At 38.6% G+C, this 22004-nt stretch overlaps 1 protein-coding gene across 1 annotated transcript; it reads left to right on the plus strand.

The window, feature by feature from the left end:
- The first annotated feature begins 803 nt into the window (after positions 1–803).
- On the plus strand, positions 804–6975 carry LOC122304769. Its single transcript, XM_043117033.1, has 6 exons — positions 804–912; positions 1545–4337; positions 4419–5155; positions 5566–5771; positions 6447–6532; positions 6725–6975. Exons 1-6 carry the CDS (start codon positions 804–806, stop codon positions 6973–6975), a joined length of 4182 nt encoding a protein of 1393 aa, XP_042972967.1.
- Positions 6976–22004: the final 15029 nt, after the last annotated feature.

A 22004-nucleotide genomic window follows, 5' to 3' on the forward strand; every position in this document is an offset into this window, starting at 1 on the left:
GCTGGCGAGGGCTAGAGGATGGCCCGGCCCGGTACGTGCATGGCACGAGTCTGGGCATCGCTCGTTTAGGTGTCGCACGCGTAGCCGTTCTCTACGGTGTGGCACTGAGCCAGGGTGTGCGGATGATCCCTAGGGGAGATCATGGTGCATACGGAGCGGGTTGTGGTATGGTTTTTCAGTTATGATCCATTTTCTGGGAAAAATGGTGGTTTGGGCCATTATCTGGGATAATGGCGAGGTGTGGCTTTATGGAGGTTGGTGGGCCTTTTGGGTTTTGGCGTGCGTGTTAAAATATATGTGTAGCGGGGCGTGTGTTTGTTTGATCTTGTTTTCTTGTTGTTTGGGTTGTATGTATTTTCATCTGGTAGTGTTTGGGTCATACTTACCTGCGGAACCTTTCTTGGTTCCGTAGCTTTTGGTACAGAGTTCGAGGAAGAGGAGGAGGAGGCTGAGCCCGAGGATGCGGCTCCGCCGGGTTGCTGATGCTGTGCTTTTTATCTGTTTTCAAACTTGTATTTGTGTTTCTTGTAATATTTTATTTAAGTATGTTTTAAACAGTTTGTATTACATTAAGAAAAATTCTGGTACTTAATTATTGACTTGCTTCTCGCTGCGTTTGTCTTGTGCACTTTGTCGCTCTTGCACACACTTGGCACACGTCGTTAGGATGGTGGTCCGGGTTGTCACCATCCGGACGTCTCGATTTCCCCGTGTTCGGGCGTGGGGATTTGGGGGCGTCACATGGGACATACAGGCCTGATCAGAAATCTAAGTTGAAAGGCCAGGATGCAAAGGAAGAGGCTATGATCAATGTAGGTCCTCAGATAGATACTGAAATGGTGACCACCCGCGGGGACATGTTCCAGGTGGAAACAGAAGATTATCAGGCTTCTCAACCTAGCCTGCTGGAGAGTATATGCACCATAAGCAAGGGCCCTTTGGGAGTTTTTTGAAAATCAGATGAGGTGGACAAATACTCTGCTGGAAGCATGATAAAGAAAAGGGGATCTACGTGGAAAGGAAAAGCTAGAGAGGTGAGTCCTCGTGTGACTAGAGCAAGAGATGCTAGTTCTAAGAAGAGGGGCTCCAGTGGTAGTAGCCTTGAGGGGAAGGTGGGCCTGACAAGGAAAAAGCTCAGGTTGTCTGGTCCCACTACAGTAAACACTTCCAGATCTCAGTTGGTGGAGGCTGTTTTGCAGCCCCACCAAGGGCCATGATAGGCCTTACCTGGAACTGTAGGGGGTTTGGGAACCCCCGTACAGTTAGAGAGCTCCATATGTTGGTGAAAACTAAGTGGCCCAAGTTCATTTTCTTAATAGAAACTAAATGTGGTAGGAACAAAGTTGAGGAGGTGAGATTAAGGGTGGGTTTTGACTGTTCTATAGTGGTTGAAAGTAGGGGATTGAGTGGAGGACTGGCCTTTATGTGGCATAGTGAAGATAATTTCATCCTGCAATCTTATTCTCAGCACCACATTTCTATGCTTCTGCAAATGGAACACAACAGTGAATAAATCCTGTTAACTGGTTTTTATGGCTCACCAGTAACAGCTCATAGGAGAGACAGTTGGAAGCTTTTGAATTTTTTGAAACCAAGAGAGGGCCTGGCATGGCTTTGCTTTGGAGACTTCAATGAGATTCTGCACCTACATAAGAAGCAGGGGGGAGCAGTGAGACCTTACCACCAGATGGAAGAATTTAGCAGAAGTTTGATTGAGTGTGGCCTGAGTGATATGGGGTTTGAAGGCAATAAATTCACATGGTGTAATAATAGAGAGGGGCCTTTTTTCACCAAGGAAAGACTAGATCGTGCATTAGGAAATTTGGAATTGACCTTGAACTTCTCTGAATGTCGCATCCAGGCTCTAGCAGCACAATCTTCAGACCATAGTCCTCTTGTAATGCATCTAAAGCAGGGTGGGAGAAGGTATATTAGCAACGGGAATGGGAAGGAGAGAATCTTCAGATATGAAGCCTCATGGAAAATGCATGAAGATTGCAATACAATAGTAACCAACTGCTGGTCCCCTCAACTGCATCAAAGAGGTTTGCATATGTGGTGGTCTCAACAATGTTTGAGGAAGTGCAAAGAAGGCCTAGTGAAGTGGAGTAATACCATCCTTATACAACAAAGGAAAGTTATTCAATCGAAGCTGGCTCAATTGGCTATTCTGCAGGAAGACAACACTGGAGCAGACAATAGTACTATCAGGGAGCTTCAGCGGGAGCTTGACAAGCTACTTGAAGAAGAAAATGTCAAATGGAAGCAAAGAGCTAAGCAAGCTTGGCTTAAAAATGGAGACAGTAATTCCAAGTTCTTCCATAGATGTGCCAACCAGAGAAGGAAAACTAATGAGATCAATTGCTTGGTTAGGGAAGATGGTAGCCTGTCCAGGGATTTAGAGGAAATTTCTGAGTGTTTTGGGAATTACTACCAGTCCCTTTTCACTTTAGATGACCCTGTGGGTATTGATGGATGTATAGCCAGGCTTGACAGGAAGGTGGACAGGAACATGAACTCCTTACTGGATGCAGATTTCTCAGCTGGTGAGGTGAAAGAAGCTTTGTTTCAGATGAACCCTCTCAGGTCACCAGGACCAGATGGATTCCCTGCTGAATTCTACCAAGCTCACTGGAATATAGTTGGTGATAAGGTTACTCAAGCTGTTCTAGAGGTCCTCAACTCAGGGGGAGATATCAGTGGTATAAACCAAACTTTTATAGTGCTCATTCCCAAGGCTAAAGGACCTAAAACTGTCAAGGATTTCAGACCTATCTCGCTGTGCAATTTGTTATACAAAGTAGTATCAAAGGTCCTTTCCAATAGGCTTAAGTTAATCCTCCCCCTAATTGTATCCCAAACACAAAGTGCTTTTGTCCCCGGGAGAATGATCCTTGATAATGTAATTGTTGCTTTTGAAACCATGCACTCTATGTCAATTCGAGGGGGGAGACAACAAAGTCATATGGCCATTAACCTTGATATGAGCAAAGCATATGACAGGGTTGAGTGGGTCTTCTTACAAGCAGTTATGGTCAAGCTGGGATTTTCAGAGAAGTGGATCAGATTGGTTATGGGCTGTGTAACAAGTGTGTCTTACTCTCTGCTCCTTAATGGGTCCTCACAGGGTTTCTTTAAACCATCAAGGGGCATTAGGCAGGGGGATCCCCTCTCCCCATACCTTTTCCTGCTAGTGTCTGAGGTGCTTAGCAGTCTCCTTAATCATGCTGAAAGGAATAGAAGAATTCATGGCTTTCCTATAGGTAGGGGGCAGATTAACATCAACCACTTGCTCTTTGCAGATGATTGCTTGCTGTTTTGTAGAGCAAAAGCTGAGGAATGGGCCACTATTAAGTATCTACTCAGTATTTACGAAGGGGCCTCGGGTCAGAAGATCAACAAGGATAAAACCTCAATCTACTTCAGTGCCAATACTAAACCAGAAGCTAAAGACTACATATTGGGGTTAGCTGGCACTAGAGCTACCAAGTGCTATGAGAGGTATCTTGGTCTGCCTTCTCTGGTAGGTAGATCAAGGTACAAAGCTTTCAAAAACATTATTGACAGAGTTAAAAGTAAAGTGACCAACTGGAAGACAAAGCTCCTCTCACAGGCAGGGAAAGAGGTTCTCCTCAAAGCAGTCATCCAGGCTCTTCCAACATATAGTATGGGAGTTTTCAAGCTCCCTAAAGTGTTATTGATGGAAATCAACAAGGTGATGAACCAGTTCTGGTGGGGCAAACAGGATAAGGGTAATAAAGTGCATTGGGTCTCCTGGAGTCAAATGGGAAAATCAAAGGAGTCAGGAGGGATGGGGTTCCGAGACTTTGAGTGTTTCAACACGGCACTCCTGGCTAAGCAAGCATGGCGCATCATCCAGTTCCTTGCATCTCTGGCCTCCCAAGTCCTCAAGGCAAAATATTTCAGGAACTCTAGTTTTCTTCAGGCCAAGTTGGGGGCCAGACCTTCTCTTATTTGGAGGAGTATTTATTCCTCAAGGGCTCTAATTGAGAAAGGTTCAATATGGAGAATTGGTAATGGAAAGGAGACTAAAATATGGAAGGATAAATGGTTACCTCAACCTTCATGTTTCATGGTTCAAGGACACGGGCTAATCAATGATGAGGAAGCTATGGTAGCTGAACTTATAAATGAAAACACCAAACAGTGGGACAGGGAAAAGATCCTAAGATTGCTTGGACCTTCAAATGCTGCAGTGATCCAGAAGATTCATGTGAGCACGAGTGGAGCAAGGGATAGGCTTGTCTGGTTAGGCACTAAGGATGGTGGTTTCACAGTAAGGAGTGGATATCATTTGCAAAAGGAACTCACAACAGGTCAGAAGGGTCAGTCATCAAGTGGATCTCTTAATTTCAAAAACTAGACTTGTTTTTGGAAATTAAAGATTCCCAATGCAGTCAAGGTTTTTCTATGGAGAGCATGCTTAGAATCATTGCCTACAATGTCGAACCTCTTCAAGAAGAAGATTGTGAGCTCTCCTCTTTGCCCAGTTTGCTGCAATTCTGATGAGACAACAGGCCACATTCTGTGGAACTGTCCCTCAGCCATGGACGTGTGGAGTTATGGCCCAAAAAGAATCCAAAAAAGCTCTGTGAGGGCAGAGAGCTTTTTCAAGATCATTGAGGAGCTAAGGGACCTATGTGACATACAAACATTGGGGGCTTTTGCTATGACAGCAAGGGATATCTGGCAAAGAAGAAACAAGCTGGTTTTTGAGGGATCCTTTCTACATCCTAGACTTCTAGCACAGAGGGCTGCCCATCAACTGGAGGACTTTAAACTGGCTCAGGTGGTTCCAATGCCTGACTCCTGCTTGCACACCAACCAGGCATCCATATGGTCTCCTCCTCCAGAGGGAACTGTAAAGGTAAATTGGGATGTACCCGTGAGTGAAGCACGTGACAGGGTGGGGATTGGTCTGATAGCTCGGCATCATAGGGGTAATGTGATTGCTGTAAAGAGGGTAGCAAGGGAAGGCTGTGTTGCTCCTTTGCTGGCAGAGGCTATGGGAGGACTTCATGTAGCTATGTTTGCATCCGAGCTCAACCTGTCCTCAGTGGTATTGGAGGGTGATTCTCTGCAGGTGGTCCAGGGTCTTAGCCTTCACAGGGAGAGGTGGGATAGTGTGGGCTTGGTTTTTTCAGACACTAGAGCCTTTCTCTCTAATTTTATTCAATGCAGTGTTTCTTTTGTTAGAAGAAGTGGCAATCAAAAAGCTCATTGTTTAGCTAAGGAAGCTTTAGAAGTTTTTGAGGAGTCATCTACAAGGGCCGGTCAGCCTCTATGTAATATGTACTCTTCTTTGTCTTTAAGTTGAATATACAAGCAACTTTCCTTTAAAAAAAAAAAAATGATGTGCAGTCAATACAAAGTCTAAATATCCCTCCACCCCCACTCCCGTCCCCATCCAATGTAAGCGATAAATCTAATATTGGTGGGTCCCCAAGTGGTAGAGTTAGGTCAATGGTTTGGGATTATTTTTCAAGAATACCAAAAGGTGATCCCATTAAACCTAGGGCTATATGTAATTATTGTTATGCATAGGATACAAAGATCAATGGTACAAAATCCATGAAGTATCACACTGAAAAGCAATGTCTGTTTAAGAATACGGATAAGTCACAGACGACTCTAGGTTGGAAGGTGGATGAAGGTAGTGGTAATGGGAGACTTGTGCCTATTACATTTAGTGTTGAGGCTTGCCGACAAGTCTTAACAGAGATGATTATTGTTGATGAGATGCCCTTTAGGTTTGTTGAAGGGGAGGATTTCAGAAAGTTTATGCTTGTGGTTTGCCCTAAGTGGGTAGGGATTCCATCCCGATGGACGAATGTCAAGGATTGTTTTAATATGTTTATGAGGGAAAAAAAATAAATTGAGAAGTACTCGTCGAGGGCAACAAATTTCTCTCATTACAGATACATGGACATCCGTGCAAAATCTAAACTATATGTGTCTAACAACACATTTTATTGATGATGACAGGAAGCTACACAAGAGGATTCTTTCCTTTTCTTTGGTTGAAAATCACAAGGGTCATACACTTGTTAAAGGCATAGAGTTGTGTTTGCATGATTGGGGGCGACCGAAAATACTTGCAATCACTCTTGATAATGCTAGTTCTAATAATGGGGTCGTTTCTTATTTGAAAAAAATAACAAGTATAGAAGGGACATGGTCTTGGAACATGAATTCTTGCATGTTCAATGTTGTGCCCACATTTTGAACTTAATCATCCGTGAGGGATTGAAAGAATATGAGTAGTCTATTGCGAAGGTGAGGGGTGTTGTGAAGTATGTTAAATCCTCCCCTCAAAGGTGGAGTATATTTAAGAAATGCGTGGGGTTTGAAGATATTCAATCCAAAAGTCATGTTTACCTAGATGTACTAACTAAGTGGAACTCCACCTATCTTATGTTGAAAAGGGTTGGAAAATTTAGAAAAGCTTTTGATTGCTTGTGGAAAGAAGATGGGGGCTTTTTAGGTAGTATTAGAGATGATAATGATGAAGGTAATGTGGTGAATAGGAGAAAGTAAAAGAAGTTAGGGCCTCCTAATGACTCCGATTGGGACAAGGTACAAATGTTTGAGAGATTTTTTGGATTATTTCATGATGTAACTTTACGCTTCTCGGGGGGTGACTATGTAACTTGCAATACTTTTTTTACGGAGTTGATTTCTATTAAAAATTTCATTAACATAGGGTGTGAAGAAGGAAGCCCCGTGGTGGGATTAATGGCCACAAATATGAAGCAGAAGTTTGACAAGTATTGGGAGAACATGGATAATCAGAATATGTTAATCTACGTTGGGATTATTCGTGATCCTCGCTACAAGATGCGATATCTTGACTTTGGGTTGAGAAAAATGAATGCAAATGATCCTACAAAAACCATTGATTTGAGTTGGAGGGTGAAAAATGCATTTATCCGCATGTATGAGGCATACATCTAAAATGAAGAAGGGAGTTATCCTCAGTGCACAAGTTCTCCACGTGAAGATGCAAGTTCTTCAATAGATCAGTCTGCGAATAGACAGGCGTCACGGGCTGCATTGATGGCCTAATTCAAGCAAGAGTTACAGTCAGAAGACTCTTTGGAAAGCAAGACGAAGATTGATAGATATCTAGCTAAAAAATATGAGGGTCAAGGTGATAGTTTTGACCTTCTAAATTGGCGGAAGATGAATTCAGTTAGATATTGCGTACTTTCAAAGGTTGCACGCAATATACTTACAATACCGGTATCTACTGTAGCTTCTGAATCTACATTCAAAACTACGTGTCATGTACTTGACCCTTTCTGAAGTAGTTTAAATCTAATGATGGTTGAGGCTCTGATATGTGCACAAAATTGGCTTCGTTCTTCTTCTACTCTAATAAAACTTATGACTTTATTGGATGAAGTGGAGGAATTTGAGAAGAAGATGGATATGGGTAAGTACATGATTATCTTTTGATATCTTTTGTGGTATATTTTGTTTTATCTTCTATGTTATTTAACTTTATTTACTTTGTTTTGTTTTAAATTTTTATGGATAGAACTTGTTGGGGAATTTGTTGATTCTGTGGACGGATCAAGTTCGATTGTTTTGAACTTTTGGTAGTAACTAGTAAGTGGGATTAGCATGACAGGAGGTAAAGATGAACATACTAGTCCAAAAAAAAAAAATTTATTTAGTATCAAAAGATTGAGAGATAAAGTAAAAGATAATAAATTGCATTTGGATTAATAATAAAATATTTCAAAGTGTATATATATTTATACTTATTCAAAACTATTTCAAAGTATATATATATATATATATATTTATGAACATACTGTTTCAAAGCTTATTATATATATAATAATATTGAAACTTGTTAAAAACTTATGGTTGATTACTATATTTTTATTGGGAATGGTTACTATGTTCATGTGTTTTCTTTATTGAAGGCGTTATGATTCAATTCTGTCCCCTGGACCAGTTTTTGTGCTAGGAACCCAATTGATTCCCTTTAATATGTTTTCATGCATTCTCTCATTTTTGCTTTATTTAGATTTTCTAGTTTTGATGAATTTCTCATTTCTCTCTTAGTTTGTTTCCTTCTTACTAGCTTATAAGTCACTATTAGTGGCAGATAGTTCAACAATTGCTTTATTAAAATCTCCTGCACACAGCCAAGGGGTCTTTGGATCAGGCTTAATTCTTGTGAGTAGCTCCCAACTGCCTTTTCTTTTTAACTTGTTGGGATGGCCGTAAAAGCCAGTAAATAACCAAGGAGAATTTGATTCATGCTCAGTGACCAAAGCACTTATGTGCCACCGAGTGTAGTTAACCACTTTTACCTTCCATTCCTCCTTCCATAGTAAAGCTATACCCCCGCTTAGTCCCACACTTTCTACATCAAAACAAGCATCAAGTTTTAAAGACCTTCTTACTTCATCCATCCCGACTTTATTGCACTTAGTTTCCACGAGGAAAACTAGTTTGCGGCACTTTTCTTTAGAAAGTTTCCTAAGGATTCGAATTGCTCTTGGGATTCAGAATAAGTGCCACTGCTTTTTGTTCTTTTTGTGATTGGGACAACTCATTTCCACATCTCAGGCCTCTCCTTTTTTAACCAGCATTGTTTTGGAGGTATGTGACATCTTGAAGGACATTAGTAACATTGAGTGGTCCCCTTGCCTTTCTCTTCCACTTGCCCCCTTTGGTTTTCTCTACTTTGTCATTACTAGTCATTGTGGGGCCATTTTCAACCAAAGAGTGGTTATCATGGATCTATACCTCTTGCGCTTTTATGGGATGGTCAGTGGACCCAGAATGTGTATTCCCCTCCATTTGACTGGTTGCTTGTATGGTGCTGGTGGTTGAAGTAAAAATCCCTTTCACAGCTATCATAAACATGTTCCTTTTTCAAATCCAGATCCATCATGCAGTTTGGTACTAGAGATTCTATAGGTAAGGCACTAGTTCTTTTTTTTGCCTTGTCATTAATCCCCATCATATCATTACCATTCAGATCTTGTCTTTTGAAAACCCCTTCCTGTGTGAGTAGTATTTCAATGGCTTCTGGGTTTTTGTTTCCCTCATCCAGTTTTTTCAATAGTGCAGGTGATGTCCTAGTACCATCCTCGGGACCAAGATGCTTAGTTTTTCCATATACCTCCTCCATTCCTATTTTATTCCATTCACCCTTATTTCTTTCCTGGTTCCTAGTATTCTCGACCCCGCTTTTTTCTTTATCTACAGGTTTTTGTTTTTTGAGTTCATCAATTGTTTGAGTACCCCCATACTTCCTATTGTCAAAAATTGAGGTGTTCATTGGTTGGGCCCTAAGCCATGGACCATATTGGGGTTGTTTTTCATCTAACTAGGATTCATAGCATGGTCTAGAACATGACTTCCCTTTATGGAACAAAACACCACAATGAAAACAAAAACTTTGTAAACGCTCATACTTGAAAGAAATCCAGTACCTTTGTTCATCATATCTTAGCCATTTTCCCCTTAACAGAGGCTTGTGTAAATCAATGGCAACTCTAACACAGAGGCAATGACCCTAGGCCGATCCATCTGATTCAACATCCACACGTATTACATGACCAAGACAAGCTCCTAGCTTGTCCCCAGTGTCTACTGTGACGCCCCCAATTTCCGTTTGGGATCGGACGGACATTTGAAGCATCGAGACATGCAACACAAGGTTACCTGCCCCCGTTCATGACATATAAGATGCAATGTTCCTAACATTGCATCTAACATTATGCAATATTCGCAGCGGATAATTTTTTTCTATAGCAATACTATGCACCAAATTGAAAATATCCCAAATGCTTAAAACATACTTCATACATAAAGACCCATTGAACAGATCACAACACTAGTTCAAAATGGTTATGATCCAAAAAGTACTAGAGATGCAACTACATTGTACAAGTAGTAATTTACGTTAACTACTATATTAACATTGACGTCGCACCGTCGCTTAGTCAACTGTGTCTAATTGATCGGCTCCTGATTCTCCTTCAGGTCCTATAACAAGATCTACCATTCGGGGGAATGGTAGTTGGGACTACCAAAGTGAGATTTGATTACAAATCTCAGTAAGTTAACAAAAAACTTCCACACAAGCTAATGATGCATGGATGACAGTAAAAGCATAAATGCATAATCAAATTCATAAGTAATTAAAGCATAACTTGGCGTACAACATAGAATAATTGACATAACTTAAATTGAAATATGAACTGAACTTGACTTGACATGAACTTGATCTGAAACTTGACTTAACATGAAAAATACATACTCCACAGTTGTTGTGGCCCCATGTATTCTACGTGTAAATACATACTCCATAGTTGTTGTGGCCCCATGTATTCTACACAAACTTGACTTAACATGAAAAATACATACTCCACAGTTGTTATGGCCCCATGTATTCTACGTGTAAATACATACTCCACAGTTGTTGTGGCCCCATGTATTCTACGGAAACTTATTCTTTAACTGCTTAAATACATACTCCACAGTTGTTGTGGCCCCATGTATTCTACGTGTCACAATTGCTGTGTCTCACGTAGTGTATGCGTCACAATTGCTGTGACCCTATACATAAGTAATCAAGATGAAACGTGACTGGAATACGAAATGACTGAAGCCCTGACGTAACATAACGTGACTTGAACATAACTTGAAATACATGACCAACTTGAGATAGAAACATTTCGTAACATGGCATAACATATAATAGACAACATATTTAACATGACATACTTGCAACAGTAAATATTACATGACTTGACATACATGTAATAGATGGTATACTTAGCATGACGTACTTGTAAGGTACAGTAATACATGACAGAATATATTATGTAACAGATAAAAATTGATGACAGAATAAATTCTGTATAATAGACAATTACGTGATAACTTGGCATGACATGACATATATGATAACGCACATACATACACTGTAGTTCCTTTACTTAGCACATATACACAATAGACTGCTAGTAAGTTAAAAGCTAACTTACCTCGATCTCTGCATTTTTTTATAAAACTTCAAGTGCGATCACGAGGAACTGTAATTAGTGATTCTAAAAGTTAGAACTAAATCATTAATAATTTGAAATATGGAAAATACTAACTTAAAGAGTAAAATTTTCATTTTACTCTCTACATGTGGGAAAATGACCGTTTTACCCATAACTTAAGGATTTTGCATATTAACTCCAAAAGTTTTCAAAATTTACATTCCTCATGTAAATTTTGTCCTAAACTTAAATATCAACTCAGAAAAATTTAAAACAAAATACAACTATGAAAAATACACTATGGCCGAAACAACCATAGGCAATTTCTCTTGATTTTTGTTGCAATTCCTTCCAACTTCAAAACTCATGCTTAAACCAAAATTTTGCAACAAACATCTTCCAATCCTAAGTTCAAAACCATACTTAAAACATCCATTTAGAAAAAGCTAATAATTAACACTAAACTTTTTTGTAAAAAGATCCAAGCACTTCATTCACAAGTTTTGACTTTAAATCAAAACATCTCCAAGAATTTTAAAAATCAAATCTTACTTCTAACATATTCATAATATCATCCTAACATCAACCATGCTTTAAATCATCAAACTAAAGTCACCAAAATCACAAAATAACATTTGGAGTTTTTGGTTTTACACTTAGTCCAAAAACAGAAACTTTTTCCTCAACTAGTTTTGATAAATCTCTTGATCTATGACTTATAAATATATGATCTTCAAACAAAACCATCACATGGTTTAAAAAGATGTCCTAAAACATATATAAGCTTCTAATTCAAGATCACATGGTTAGAAATTAACCAAAACATAAATTTAGCCAAGAATATCCACACTTTGGCTTATCTGAATATCTCTTTGCATAAAATTTCATATCTTTGAAACTGACATCAAATGTCTTCAAAATAATAATATAACATGTATATAAGATACTTAGGATCCTCCAATAAAATTATTAAAGTCATTAGAATAGGTTTAGACCACCAAAGAGTTAAACTTTCTCAAAACAGAAACTGTTTTTCTTCTTCCAGTTTTTAAGTTTCTAAATCTAAGAAAATCTTTCATCAAAACCTTTAATCATGCAAAAATCCTCAACCAATAGTCACATATACATGTTAACAATATTCCATAAAAATTTCGGACCAATATCTATCCATTAGCTTGGTCAAAAACTCTAAACTATAACATATTCTCCAGTTTATCTCCCAGAATGACCTTTCTATAGTTTATATAATATTTAATTGACCAAATGATCTTCAAATGGGGAAAATAAGATATCTATGTAAACTAGACTAAAAAAAGAACAACTTATATGAAGGAGACTTTATGATAAACCACTTACAAAAGTTTCAAAATGGGCATGCAAAAGAACTCCTAAAAGCTGTCCGAGAGAAAGTATTTGATATTCTTTTAAAGGAACGTGTAAATGAAGATAAGTTTGTAGGTGATGGCTGGAGCTACTTATGGACGAGATAAGGAAGATGATAAGGCTGGAGTTGAGAGTTGAGTGTAGTTTTCTCCTACCCAAAATATCTATAAAAGATTATCTCATAATATTCTATCCAATAATATCTACAAAAAATCAACTTAAGATATTTTTATCTAATAATATTTATAAAAAGCAACTCAAAATATTTTTACCCAATAATATTCACGAAAATTACCTCAAGATATTTCTTTTTATTTTTATTTTTATCCAATAATATCCACAAAATCAGCTTAGGCTATTTTCCAAAAGTGGAGAGTATACTTGGAAGAGTAAGGTGGCTAAAATCTTTCCATATGTCCTATTAAAACTTTCTAACTATCTCCAATAATCAAAAACATACTTCTGATACCATAGTAAGTAATAACATCAACTATACGATTAACAGATTAGTGAAAACTTATTGGGTCTTCACGAGATTCCTAAAGCCAATAGAAATTTCACCGTTAAATTTCTAGTGGGCTGTTACATCTATACTCATTGCTGCCAAAGGAAGATTGTGGCATTGAACCCAAAATGGTTCATATCGAAATTGAGCTGTGTTTATTGACATTTTTTCATCAACTTCCTGAAGAGTAAGCAAACTTCTGTCAAAACACCAAGGGCAACCACTGAGGATTTTTTCTTTATCTTGTAGTCTTTAGAATTCAATTAGGAAACATTGATCATTCAGGTCCTTAAAATGCACCGACCCATCCAGACGCCATATCTGGGACATTGTTGTTAGGAAGGCTTCGTTATTAACCCCTTTTTCAGATAGCACACGTCCAATAACACAGAACTTTCCTCGAACAGTTGCTGTGCTTGGTTTTTCGGAATGCAGTTGAAGAACATCAGTTTCTTCGTGCGATAGATGGATACATTCCCATTGGGTAGTGAGATCTTCCTCCACCATAGCTACGGGGGGAGAGAGTAAAGAAAAAACAAGCTCACAAAGTAGTGAGACCAATCCGTTTGTCGATAGACAACGATACTAAACGCTACTCAGTCTCATACTCGAAAGAGCGTGAGCGCGGGAGAGGAACTCTGTCTGTTAAAATTTTTTGATTGAGTGGGTAATTTAGTCAAAGATATCCAAGATCTGATTAAACTGTTCCCTCAGTATAGTATACAACATGTTGGGTGACTTGGTAGTGAAGGGGTTGACAAGACGTTGGCAAAGTATGCTTGGCATATTGAGGATCTGAGTGTGTAGAAAGGGACTATACCTTATTGTATTCAATCTAGGGCGGTGCTACTCTGCTGCTCAAAGTGCACCGCTCATTTTGACCACATGCATACTTCTTCTTTTTTTTTTCATATTTTTTTAATATATTTAAATATTTTAAAAAAATAAAAAAAAAAACAACAAAACCTTTAAAATCAATTCCTTAATCACTAAGTAAAATAAAAAAATAAAACATTTTGTGACCAGCGGTCACTTTGAGGGGGCATAGTAGTGTTTTCCTTCCATCTATAGTTTGGGTGGACAAACATCGACTGTAGTGTCTTTGTTTCGGTTTCAATGAAAGTTCTTTTTATCAAAAAATAAAAGTAAAAATTTACAACACAACAGCGTTACTAACTACCAGATTTTATTCTATTTTCCTATATATATATATATATGATCAATTCTTAGCTACTTAATGAAGTATTTTTCTAATGAATTTAAGATTTTTTTAAAAAAATATTTAAAGAGTTTAGAAAAATATTTTTTTTAAATAGTATTTTTTGTTGCTTCTCTTAGTGGGTTTATATAGCAATATCACACAAAAACAATATTTTGAACTCAATTTTTGTAACATATATAATTTTTTAGAATAAATCTATACCCACCAAAAAAATACCAATTGATTTTTTTTTTATGCAGTGACTACGGAAGTATTTTTTTATGATGTTGTAAATTTTAAAATATATATACATATATTTAAGAGTAAACAAATGTATAAAAAAAAGTCAAAAAAACAAGAAAATATCTTTTGGCCTTTTTAGGACCCATTTGCGAACTACACCCCCAGTGGGTGTCCCACATAGGGAGGAGAATCGGCCAGTCTGGACAGGAAAAATCGACTGAACCGGCCATTTTGGTCCTGACCTAACTAGCCCGGGAATAGGTCTGGTAGGTCTCGGTCCGAATTTTGGTGGACTGACTAATTTTGGTCCAGTCCCCATCTAGGGAATTTTTTACTCCGGACCAAACCAAATGAATGATATATATAATATAATTTTATTATTTATATAATATTTATAATTGTATATAATTAATTATAATTTTTATAATTGATTATAATTTTTATAATTTTTGTCTAACCTTATAGGCTAATATTTACAATACTAATATTTATAATTTTATACTAATACTAATATTTATACTGAGACTAAATTACTAATAGTCTAAATTAATACTAATATACTATTATATAGTTATATAAATCATAAATTCATAATAACTAAATCATTATAGACTCCAATCTCTAACTCAATAAGAGCCCAAACTGAATTTTGTATCTCAAGTCGGTTCAAATATAGTCCCATTACTGATATAATTAGAGTATCTGTAGAATAGAGTAAAAACCTTTTTTTTCTTTTGTAGTAAGGAGATCTTATACATAGTATTAGTATTACTAAATCATTAGAAATCTATAACTATATCTAATAGTATTAGTATTAATATTAGTATTAGTTAACTTAATATCTAATATGCTAGTATTAGTAATAAGATTATAAGACTATAAGAGTATTACTCTTATTTAATATAGTATTACATTGAGTATTAGTAAATGTGTTGGGTTTGAAGAGATATAGTAATACTAGTTATTAGTTATTAGTACTAGAGTTATTACATATTATTAGTTATTAGTTATTACATATAGTTATTAGTTATAGTATTAGTACTAGTGTATTATTAGTTATAGTAAGTAAGTTAATAACTATTACTAATTTACTATATACTAATAGACTAATAGTATTAGTGTATTACTAATATATATATTAATATATGTATATATATATATAATAGTATTAATATTAGTTATATATATATATATTAATAACAAAATTCCCTTGGATATTTAAAAAAAAAATTAAATTGTCAATTGATATACTCTAACTCTCTAAGTTAGTAATAAAGTAACAATTAACATCATCAATATAATTTTAATTAGTGATTTTTTAATGAGTTAACAAATAATGCACATTAAATAGTTTACTTAATTTTAATTTTACTAACTTAAATATTTTTTTACTAACTTATTATTATTTTTCTACTTTTTAGAAGTGAAAATCACATTTTAGTGACACGCTGAAACGACCCCATTTAGTATAAAATTGGACCTAAACGACGCCATTTAGGTCTAGCTTTTGAAGGAATTTAAAACTGGGTTGCGTGAAACGGCATCGTTTTACGCAACCCATATAATATTTTTTTTCCAATTATATATACTAAAACGAGGCTGTTTGGGGTTATTTTAACCCAAAACGGCATCGTTTCGGTATAGGAATTTCACTCTCCCTCTCGATTCCCTCCCATCGCCATTCACTTCTTACTTTTCTCTCAAGTCTCATCCTAGAAGTCTCTCAAACTCTTACTTTCTCTTAGTCTCAATCAAAACCCTAGCCTCATGAGCATCCCCTCCAAACCGTAGCCCCTCCGTGACTCCGTCGCATCCCAACTGAACAACAAGCCCCTCCATCGCGACTCACCTATGAAAGCCCTGGTCCTCTCCAACTCCATGCATCGTTTCCTCCCTGCAATACAAGGTAAACATTGTTTTTAGTCCTTAATATGTTATTTGGCTAATTTGGGACTAATATTAGTTTGTTTTCAGGATAGGATAGAAAAACCTAATTTGTGTCTCATCTTTCCGTCATTTCCCTCCTATGGGTCTTCCCGTTTCAGTTCCTCAGGTCACTAGTCTATGAGGTGCCTCTCTCTCTCTCTCTCTCTCTCTCTCTCTCTCTCTCTCTCTCTCTCTCTCTCTCTCTCTCTCTCTCTCTCTCTCATATCTTACAGTTTTCCCTTTGACAACTTGGTTTGAAAATAGTACATGAGATCAATCATCTTTAAACAAAGTATTCCAAAATTATTGTATCTGTCTTAGGGATTAGATATTAATTGATCCATTTTTTCATATGTACTTGCATAGATAGTTGTACTTACAGACAAATTAGACACTAAAGTAACATCATCCATGATGTGAATAAGTACCTAATAGTATTAGACTAAGTCATAATAATGTTGTACACACAAAATATTTTTAGTGTTGCAAAAATAAATAAATAAATTATGAGAATTTGAAGTCTCATGACCTGTTTGATATAGTTCCCGAGCTGTTATAGAGAAAGGAACAAAGATGATGGAAGCCAAAAGAAAACTTACTATGTAGAAGGCCTTCATGATATTGGAGAGTACATAGGTTGTTGTAGTTTTAGCTTTAGTGAAAAGAAAACTCTTATTTATAGAGTGTATGATAAAAGAATTATTGGACTATGTTAAATTGGACCTATTTGAAATGAAAGAGACATAGCAGGCAACTTTTGCTTCAAAACGTATAAGAAAGGAGTTTAGAAAAGCAAAATATATGAAACGGGTAAACTAAAAAGAGTCTGTAACATTGGGGAAGATATACAATTATTCACAATGATGGGGAAGAAAATGAAGTGTATGGATCTATATGATACCCCGCATTTATGTGTATTTTTACTGAATAATTATTTAAATTATTATAATTAGTGATTTTCTTATTTTAAATTAAACGTGTTTCTCATTGTATTGGTTTATGATTTTTTAGTTGTGAAATTTAAATAATGTGCTTTCTTGATATCAATAATTATTTTGCATTTAATTACTCTCTAGCTTGAATTATTTTATTTTATTAATATTGAGTTGTAGTGTTTTTATTTAGCTTTTGTTTATTTTATTGTGCTCTTTATTTTAAATTAGTTTATTGTTGGACTTTATTATTTTATTTTACCAAGTCACTACGTTTTAATTATTTTATTTAACTCATCATTTTAAAATTCATTTTCGTTGGATCAATTTTTAGACCCAAGTTATGAGTATTGGACCTTATTTATTTCCATTCCTTTTTCTTTTTTACCCTTTTCTTTTTCCATCTCCCTTTTTCTTCTTTCTTTTTCTTCTTCTCCCCTGCTTTCTCCCGCGCGCGACGTCCTCTCTTTCTCTCAAGCCGTGAGTCCCTTCAGCCAACTCAGCCTTGCCGTGCACCACCACCGGACCTCACTGCCCAACCCACCAGCTCCACCACACTCCGACGACCACCTCCACCCCAACCTCTCTTCCCCACTCTCTCTCTCTCTCTCTCTCTCTCTCTCTCTCTCTCTCTCTCTCTCTCTATGCTGGCCAAGAGAAACCCATTTGGGTTGGGTGTTTTTGGGCCGCCGTGCGCTGCCCGTTGCCATCAGCACAACTCCCATTCTCTTCCCCACCCGCCAGCAACCTCACCTCTTCGTTTTCAGCCCCTCCTAGCCACGGCTCCCTTGAGCTCGTGCGCCGCTGTCGCACCACTGCTGGCCACCTTCTCTTCACCACCAGCCTTTCAACAACCTAACTCACCCTTCCCCAACTCCAATCCCCCACCAGTGAAGCCTATCCATTGCATTCTCTGATTTGTGCTTTTGGAACTTCAACTGCCACTCACAGCCAACCATTACTACCACTAACTTCACCACAGCCCTAAGCCCTACCCTAGCCTTCCCTTCATTTGTCTTCGTTCAAATTTGGGTATTTTGAGACCCACGGCCATTGCTTGGAAAGCACTGTCTGCCGCTGATCCGCCACTTGGGCGTGACCTTTAATCTTCCAGATTTGGCTTTAAGCATTGTGATGACCCGCTTTTAAGTGTATTTTCGCTGAAATAATTGTTTTATTTTAATTAATATATCAGATATTTTATTTTATTTTAATTGCGTTTTTAAAGTCGGTTTTTAATTTATTTTAATTTATTTGAGGTTGTGTTTTATTTTTTTTAGTGGTTTTTGTGGTTTTAATCTTTTTGGCGGTTTGTTTCTTTTTCCCGGAGTGAGGACTGGACCTCATTTCTTTTCACATCTTTTTTTCTTTTTCTCTTTTTCCTTTTTTCTTTTTCCCTTCTTTTCTTTTTTCTTCTTTTTCTTTTTTCTCTTTCTTTTCTCTCTCCTCTCTCCCCGATTCGGACCCCCCCGTGCACTCTCTCTCTTCTCTCTCTCCCTCACGCCGGCGTCAACCTTCCCCAGCTCCTACCGCCGCCGTCCGGCCACCGTTCGGCCTCCCACCGGTCCCATTCTCTTCCTCTCCTTCCGGTGTACCATCCCTCCAAAACCCACCCCCAACCGGCCGGCCATTTGGCCGGAAAAAGCTTCCAAAGGGCGCACGGATTTCACTCCGATCCGCCGCCGTCGCTCCACCTCCGGCCACCATTTCTTTACCACTTCATCACCGACCTCTTGCCGTCCTAACCCACCCATTTCCGGCCTCCATCGACCACCGGAGCAGCTCCCACGAGCTTGTTTTCCGATTTGCCATTTTCGGCCATTTCCGGCCATTCCGCCGCCACCCACGGCCGTCCGTCGCTTCCATTAGCTTCACAACCACCTCTAGACCATTCCCTATCAATCTCGTGTCCTAGTTTGTCCCCGTTCAAAAGTGGGTTTTTCGGACCCACGGCCACAGTGAATTTTCACTGTGACGTTGCTGTTTTTCCGCCGTTAGCAACGCCGCGAGCTTTCTAAAAATACCGTATAGCGCTGTAAGTATTTTCCAAACCCTATTTTCAGATTTTAATATATATTGCTCATTCAATTGATTTATTTATTTAATTATATATTTTATTGATTGTTGTTGGTTGTTGATTCCGGACTGAGTCCGAGGAGTTTCGGGGGTCGGATGGATTGAGGACGGAGTGTTTGTTTGGTTGGTTGTTATTGGTTGTTTCGATTGGGCCGTGTGGTGTGCGTTGCATTTTATTTGTGTGCGTTGCATTTTATTTGTGTGCGTTGCATATCGCGTGCATGTGCATCATGTTTATCGGCGTTTTGGCGTTTGGGTGCGTGTGTCTCACGAGCCCAAGCCGTGATGGGTTATTATCACGGTGGAGCTCCTCTGGTCACTTGGGAGCGGTCAATACTGAGTGACATCCCCTGAGTAGTCGTCTGGGCGCCGACGAGTTCGGTACTAGAGGATGGGTCTGGCCCGGTACGTGCTGAGCACGAGTCCAGGCATCGCTCTATTCACCGATTCTGAGGCCCTGCGCGATGACGGAGTAGTATTAGAGGATGGGTCTGGCCCGGTACGTGCTGAGCACGAGTCCAGGCATCGCTCTACTCACTGACTCCGGGAGCGGAAATTAGAGGATGGGTCTGGCCCGGTACGTGCTGAGCACGAGTCCAGGCATCGCTCTATTCACCGATCCCGTGGCCCTTCGCTGGCGAGGGCTAGAGGATGGCCCGGCCCGGTACGTGCATTGCACGAGTCTGGGCATCGCTCGTTTAGGTGTCGCACGCGTAGCCGTTCTCTACGGTGTGGCACTGAGCCAGGGTGTGCGGATGATCCCTAGGGGAGATCATGGTGCATACGGAGCGGGTTGTGGTATGGTTTTTCAGTTATGATCCATTTTCTGGGAAAAATGGTGGTTTGGGCCATTATCTGGGATAATGGCGAGGTGTGGCTTTATGGAGGTTGGTGGGCCTTTTGGGTTTTGGCGTGCGTGTTAAAATATATGTGTAGCGGGGTGTGTGTTTGTTTGATCTTGTTTTCTTGTTGTTTGGGTTGTATGTATTTTCATCTGGTAGTGTTTGGGTCATACTTACCTGCGGAACCTTTCTTGGTTCCGTAGCTTTTGGTGCAGAGTTCGAGGAAGAGGAGGAGGAGGCTGAGCCCGAGGATGCGGCTCCGCCGGGTTGCTGATGCTGTGCTTTTTTATCTGTTTTCGAAATTGTATTTGTGTTTCTTGTAATATTTTATTTAAGTATGTTTTAAACAGTTTGTAATACATTAAGAAAAATTCTGGTACTTAATTATTGACTTGCTTCTTGCTGCGTTTGTCTTGTGCACTTTGTCGCTCTTGCACACACTTGGCACACGTCGTTAGGATGGTGGTCCGGGTTGTCACCATCCGGACGTCTCGATTTCCCCGTGTTCGGGCGTGGGGATTTGGGGGCGTCACAAGCATTGTAAGTATTTTCCAAATAACCTTTAAGATTTAAATAATTTTTGCATTAACAAATATTCTATGAAATGGAATGGAGAACGGAGTCGTTTGTGGGATTGGTTGTGCAGGACTGAGTTCGAGGAGTCGAGGGTCGGATGGAATGGAGAACAGAGTAATTTGTGGGATTGGTTGATGTTTGGATTTGTTAGATATTTTTTTGTCTTGTTGTATACATTGCATGGTGCACGCATGTTCATCTGTTGGAAATGAAAACTGGGTTTTCATGTGTTAAATGGGTTTTTGGGTGTGTGTGTATCACGACCCCAAGTCGAGATAGGGCATTATCTCGGTGGAGCTTCTCTGGTCACTCGGGAGTGGAATATATTGAGTGATGTCCCTTGAATTGTCACTAGACAACAACGAGATCAGACAAGATGGTAATGCCTTCATGCCGACTCTGTGGCCCCTCTGCTAACGGGGGCTAGAGGATGCTTGGCTACGAACACGCTGGGTGCAAAACTGGACATCATTCGTTACGAAGTCACACATATGGTCATTACCCATGATGTGACAAAGGGAGCCAGGGTGTGCGGATGATCCCTAGGGGAGATCATGGTGCATATGGTTAAAATTGGATATATAGGCCATTTTCTGGAAAATGGTGAGATTTGGTTAAAGCATCTGTGGACCATTTTCTAGGAAAATTGTAGAATTTATGTTGGGCCAAATGAGATTTTGGCGTACGTGGAAAATTATTCATTTTGGGAAATGATGATTTTTGGGTCCCATGCATCTATCATTATGTGCATGCATATTGTTGTTGCATGAATGTATTTTTATCTTGTGGGCTGTTTGGAGTATTACTTACATGCTATACCATTTCTTGATACCGTAGATTTTGATGCAGATGATGAAGAGACTGAGCCTGAGGATGCGGCCCCACCGAAGAAATCATTTGGTGCCACTTGCTTATATTGAGAATTATTTTCCCGCTTTAGATCTTATATTGTGGTTTTATGATACACACACTTAGCACTTGTCATTGGGGTATGTGACCCATGTTGTCATCATCCCGACGTCTCGATTTCCAAATGTTCATACGTTGGAGTTGGAGGTGTCACAATCTAAAAGTCCACAATGTTGTAATTACTTTGTGGAATTTGTTTACTTTATTGACCCCAAGTCTAGACCTGTGGGGGTGTGTCTTGACTCACAATAGTAGGCTGCATTTAGATGGATGTGATATAGTGAGTAATTTGAATTGATTTAGAAATAATAATATTTTATATGTTTGAATGAGTTATATTTAAATATAAATATATTAGAATTTGTGATTGGA

This window comes from Carya illinoinensis, chromosome 3, assembly GCF_018687715.1.
Source record: "Carya illinoinensis cultivar Pawnee chromosome 3, C.illinoinensisPawnee_v1, whole genome shotgun sequence".
Taxonomy (NCBI): Eukaryota; Viridiplantae; Streptophyta; class Magnoliopsida; order Fagales; family Juglandaceae; genus Carya; species Carya illinoinensis.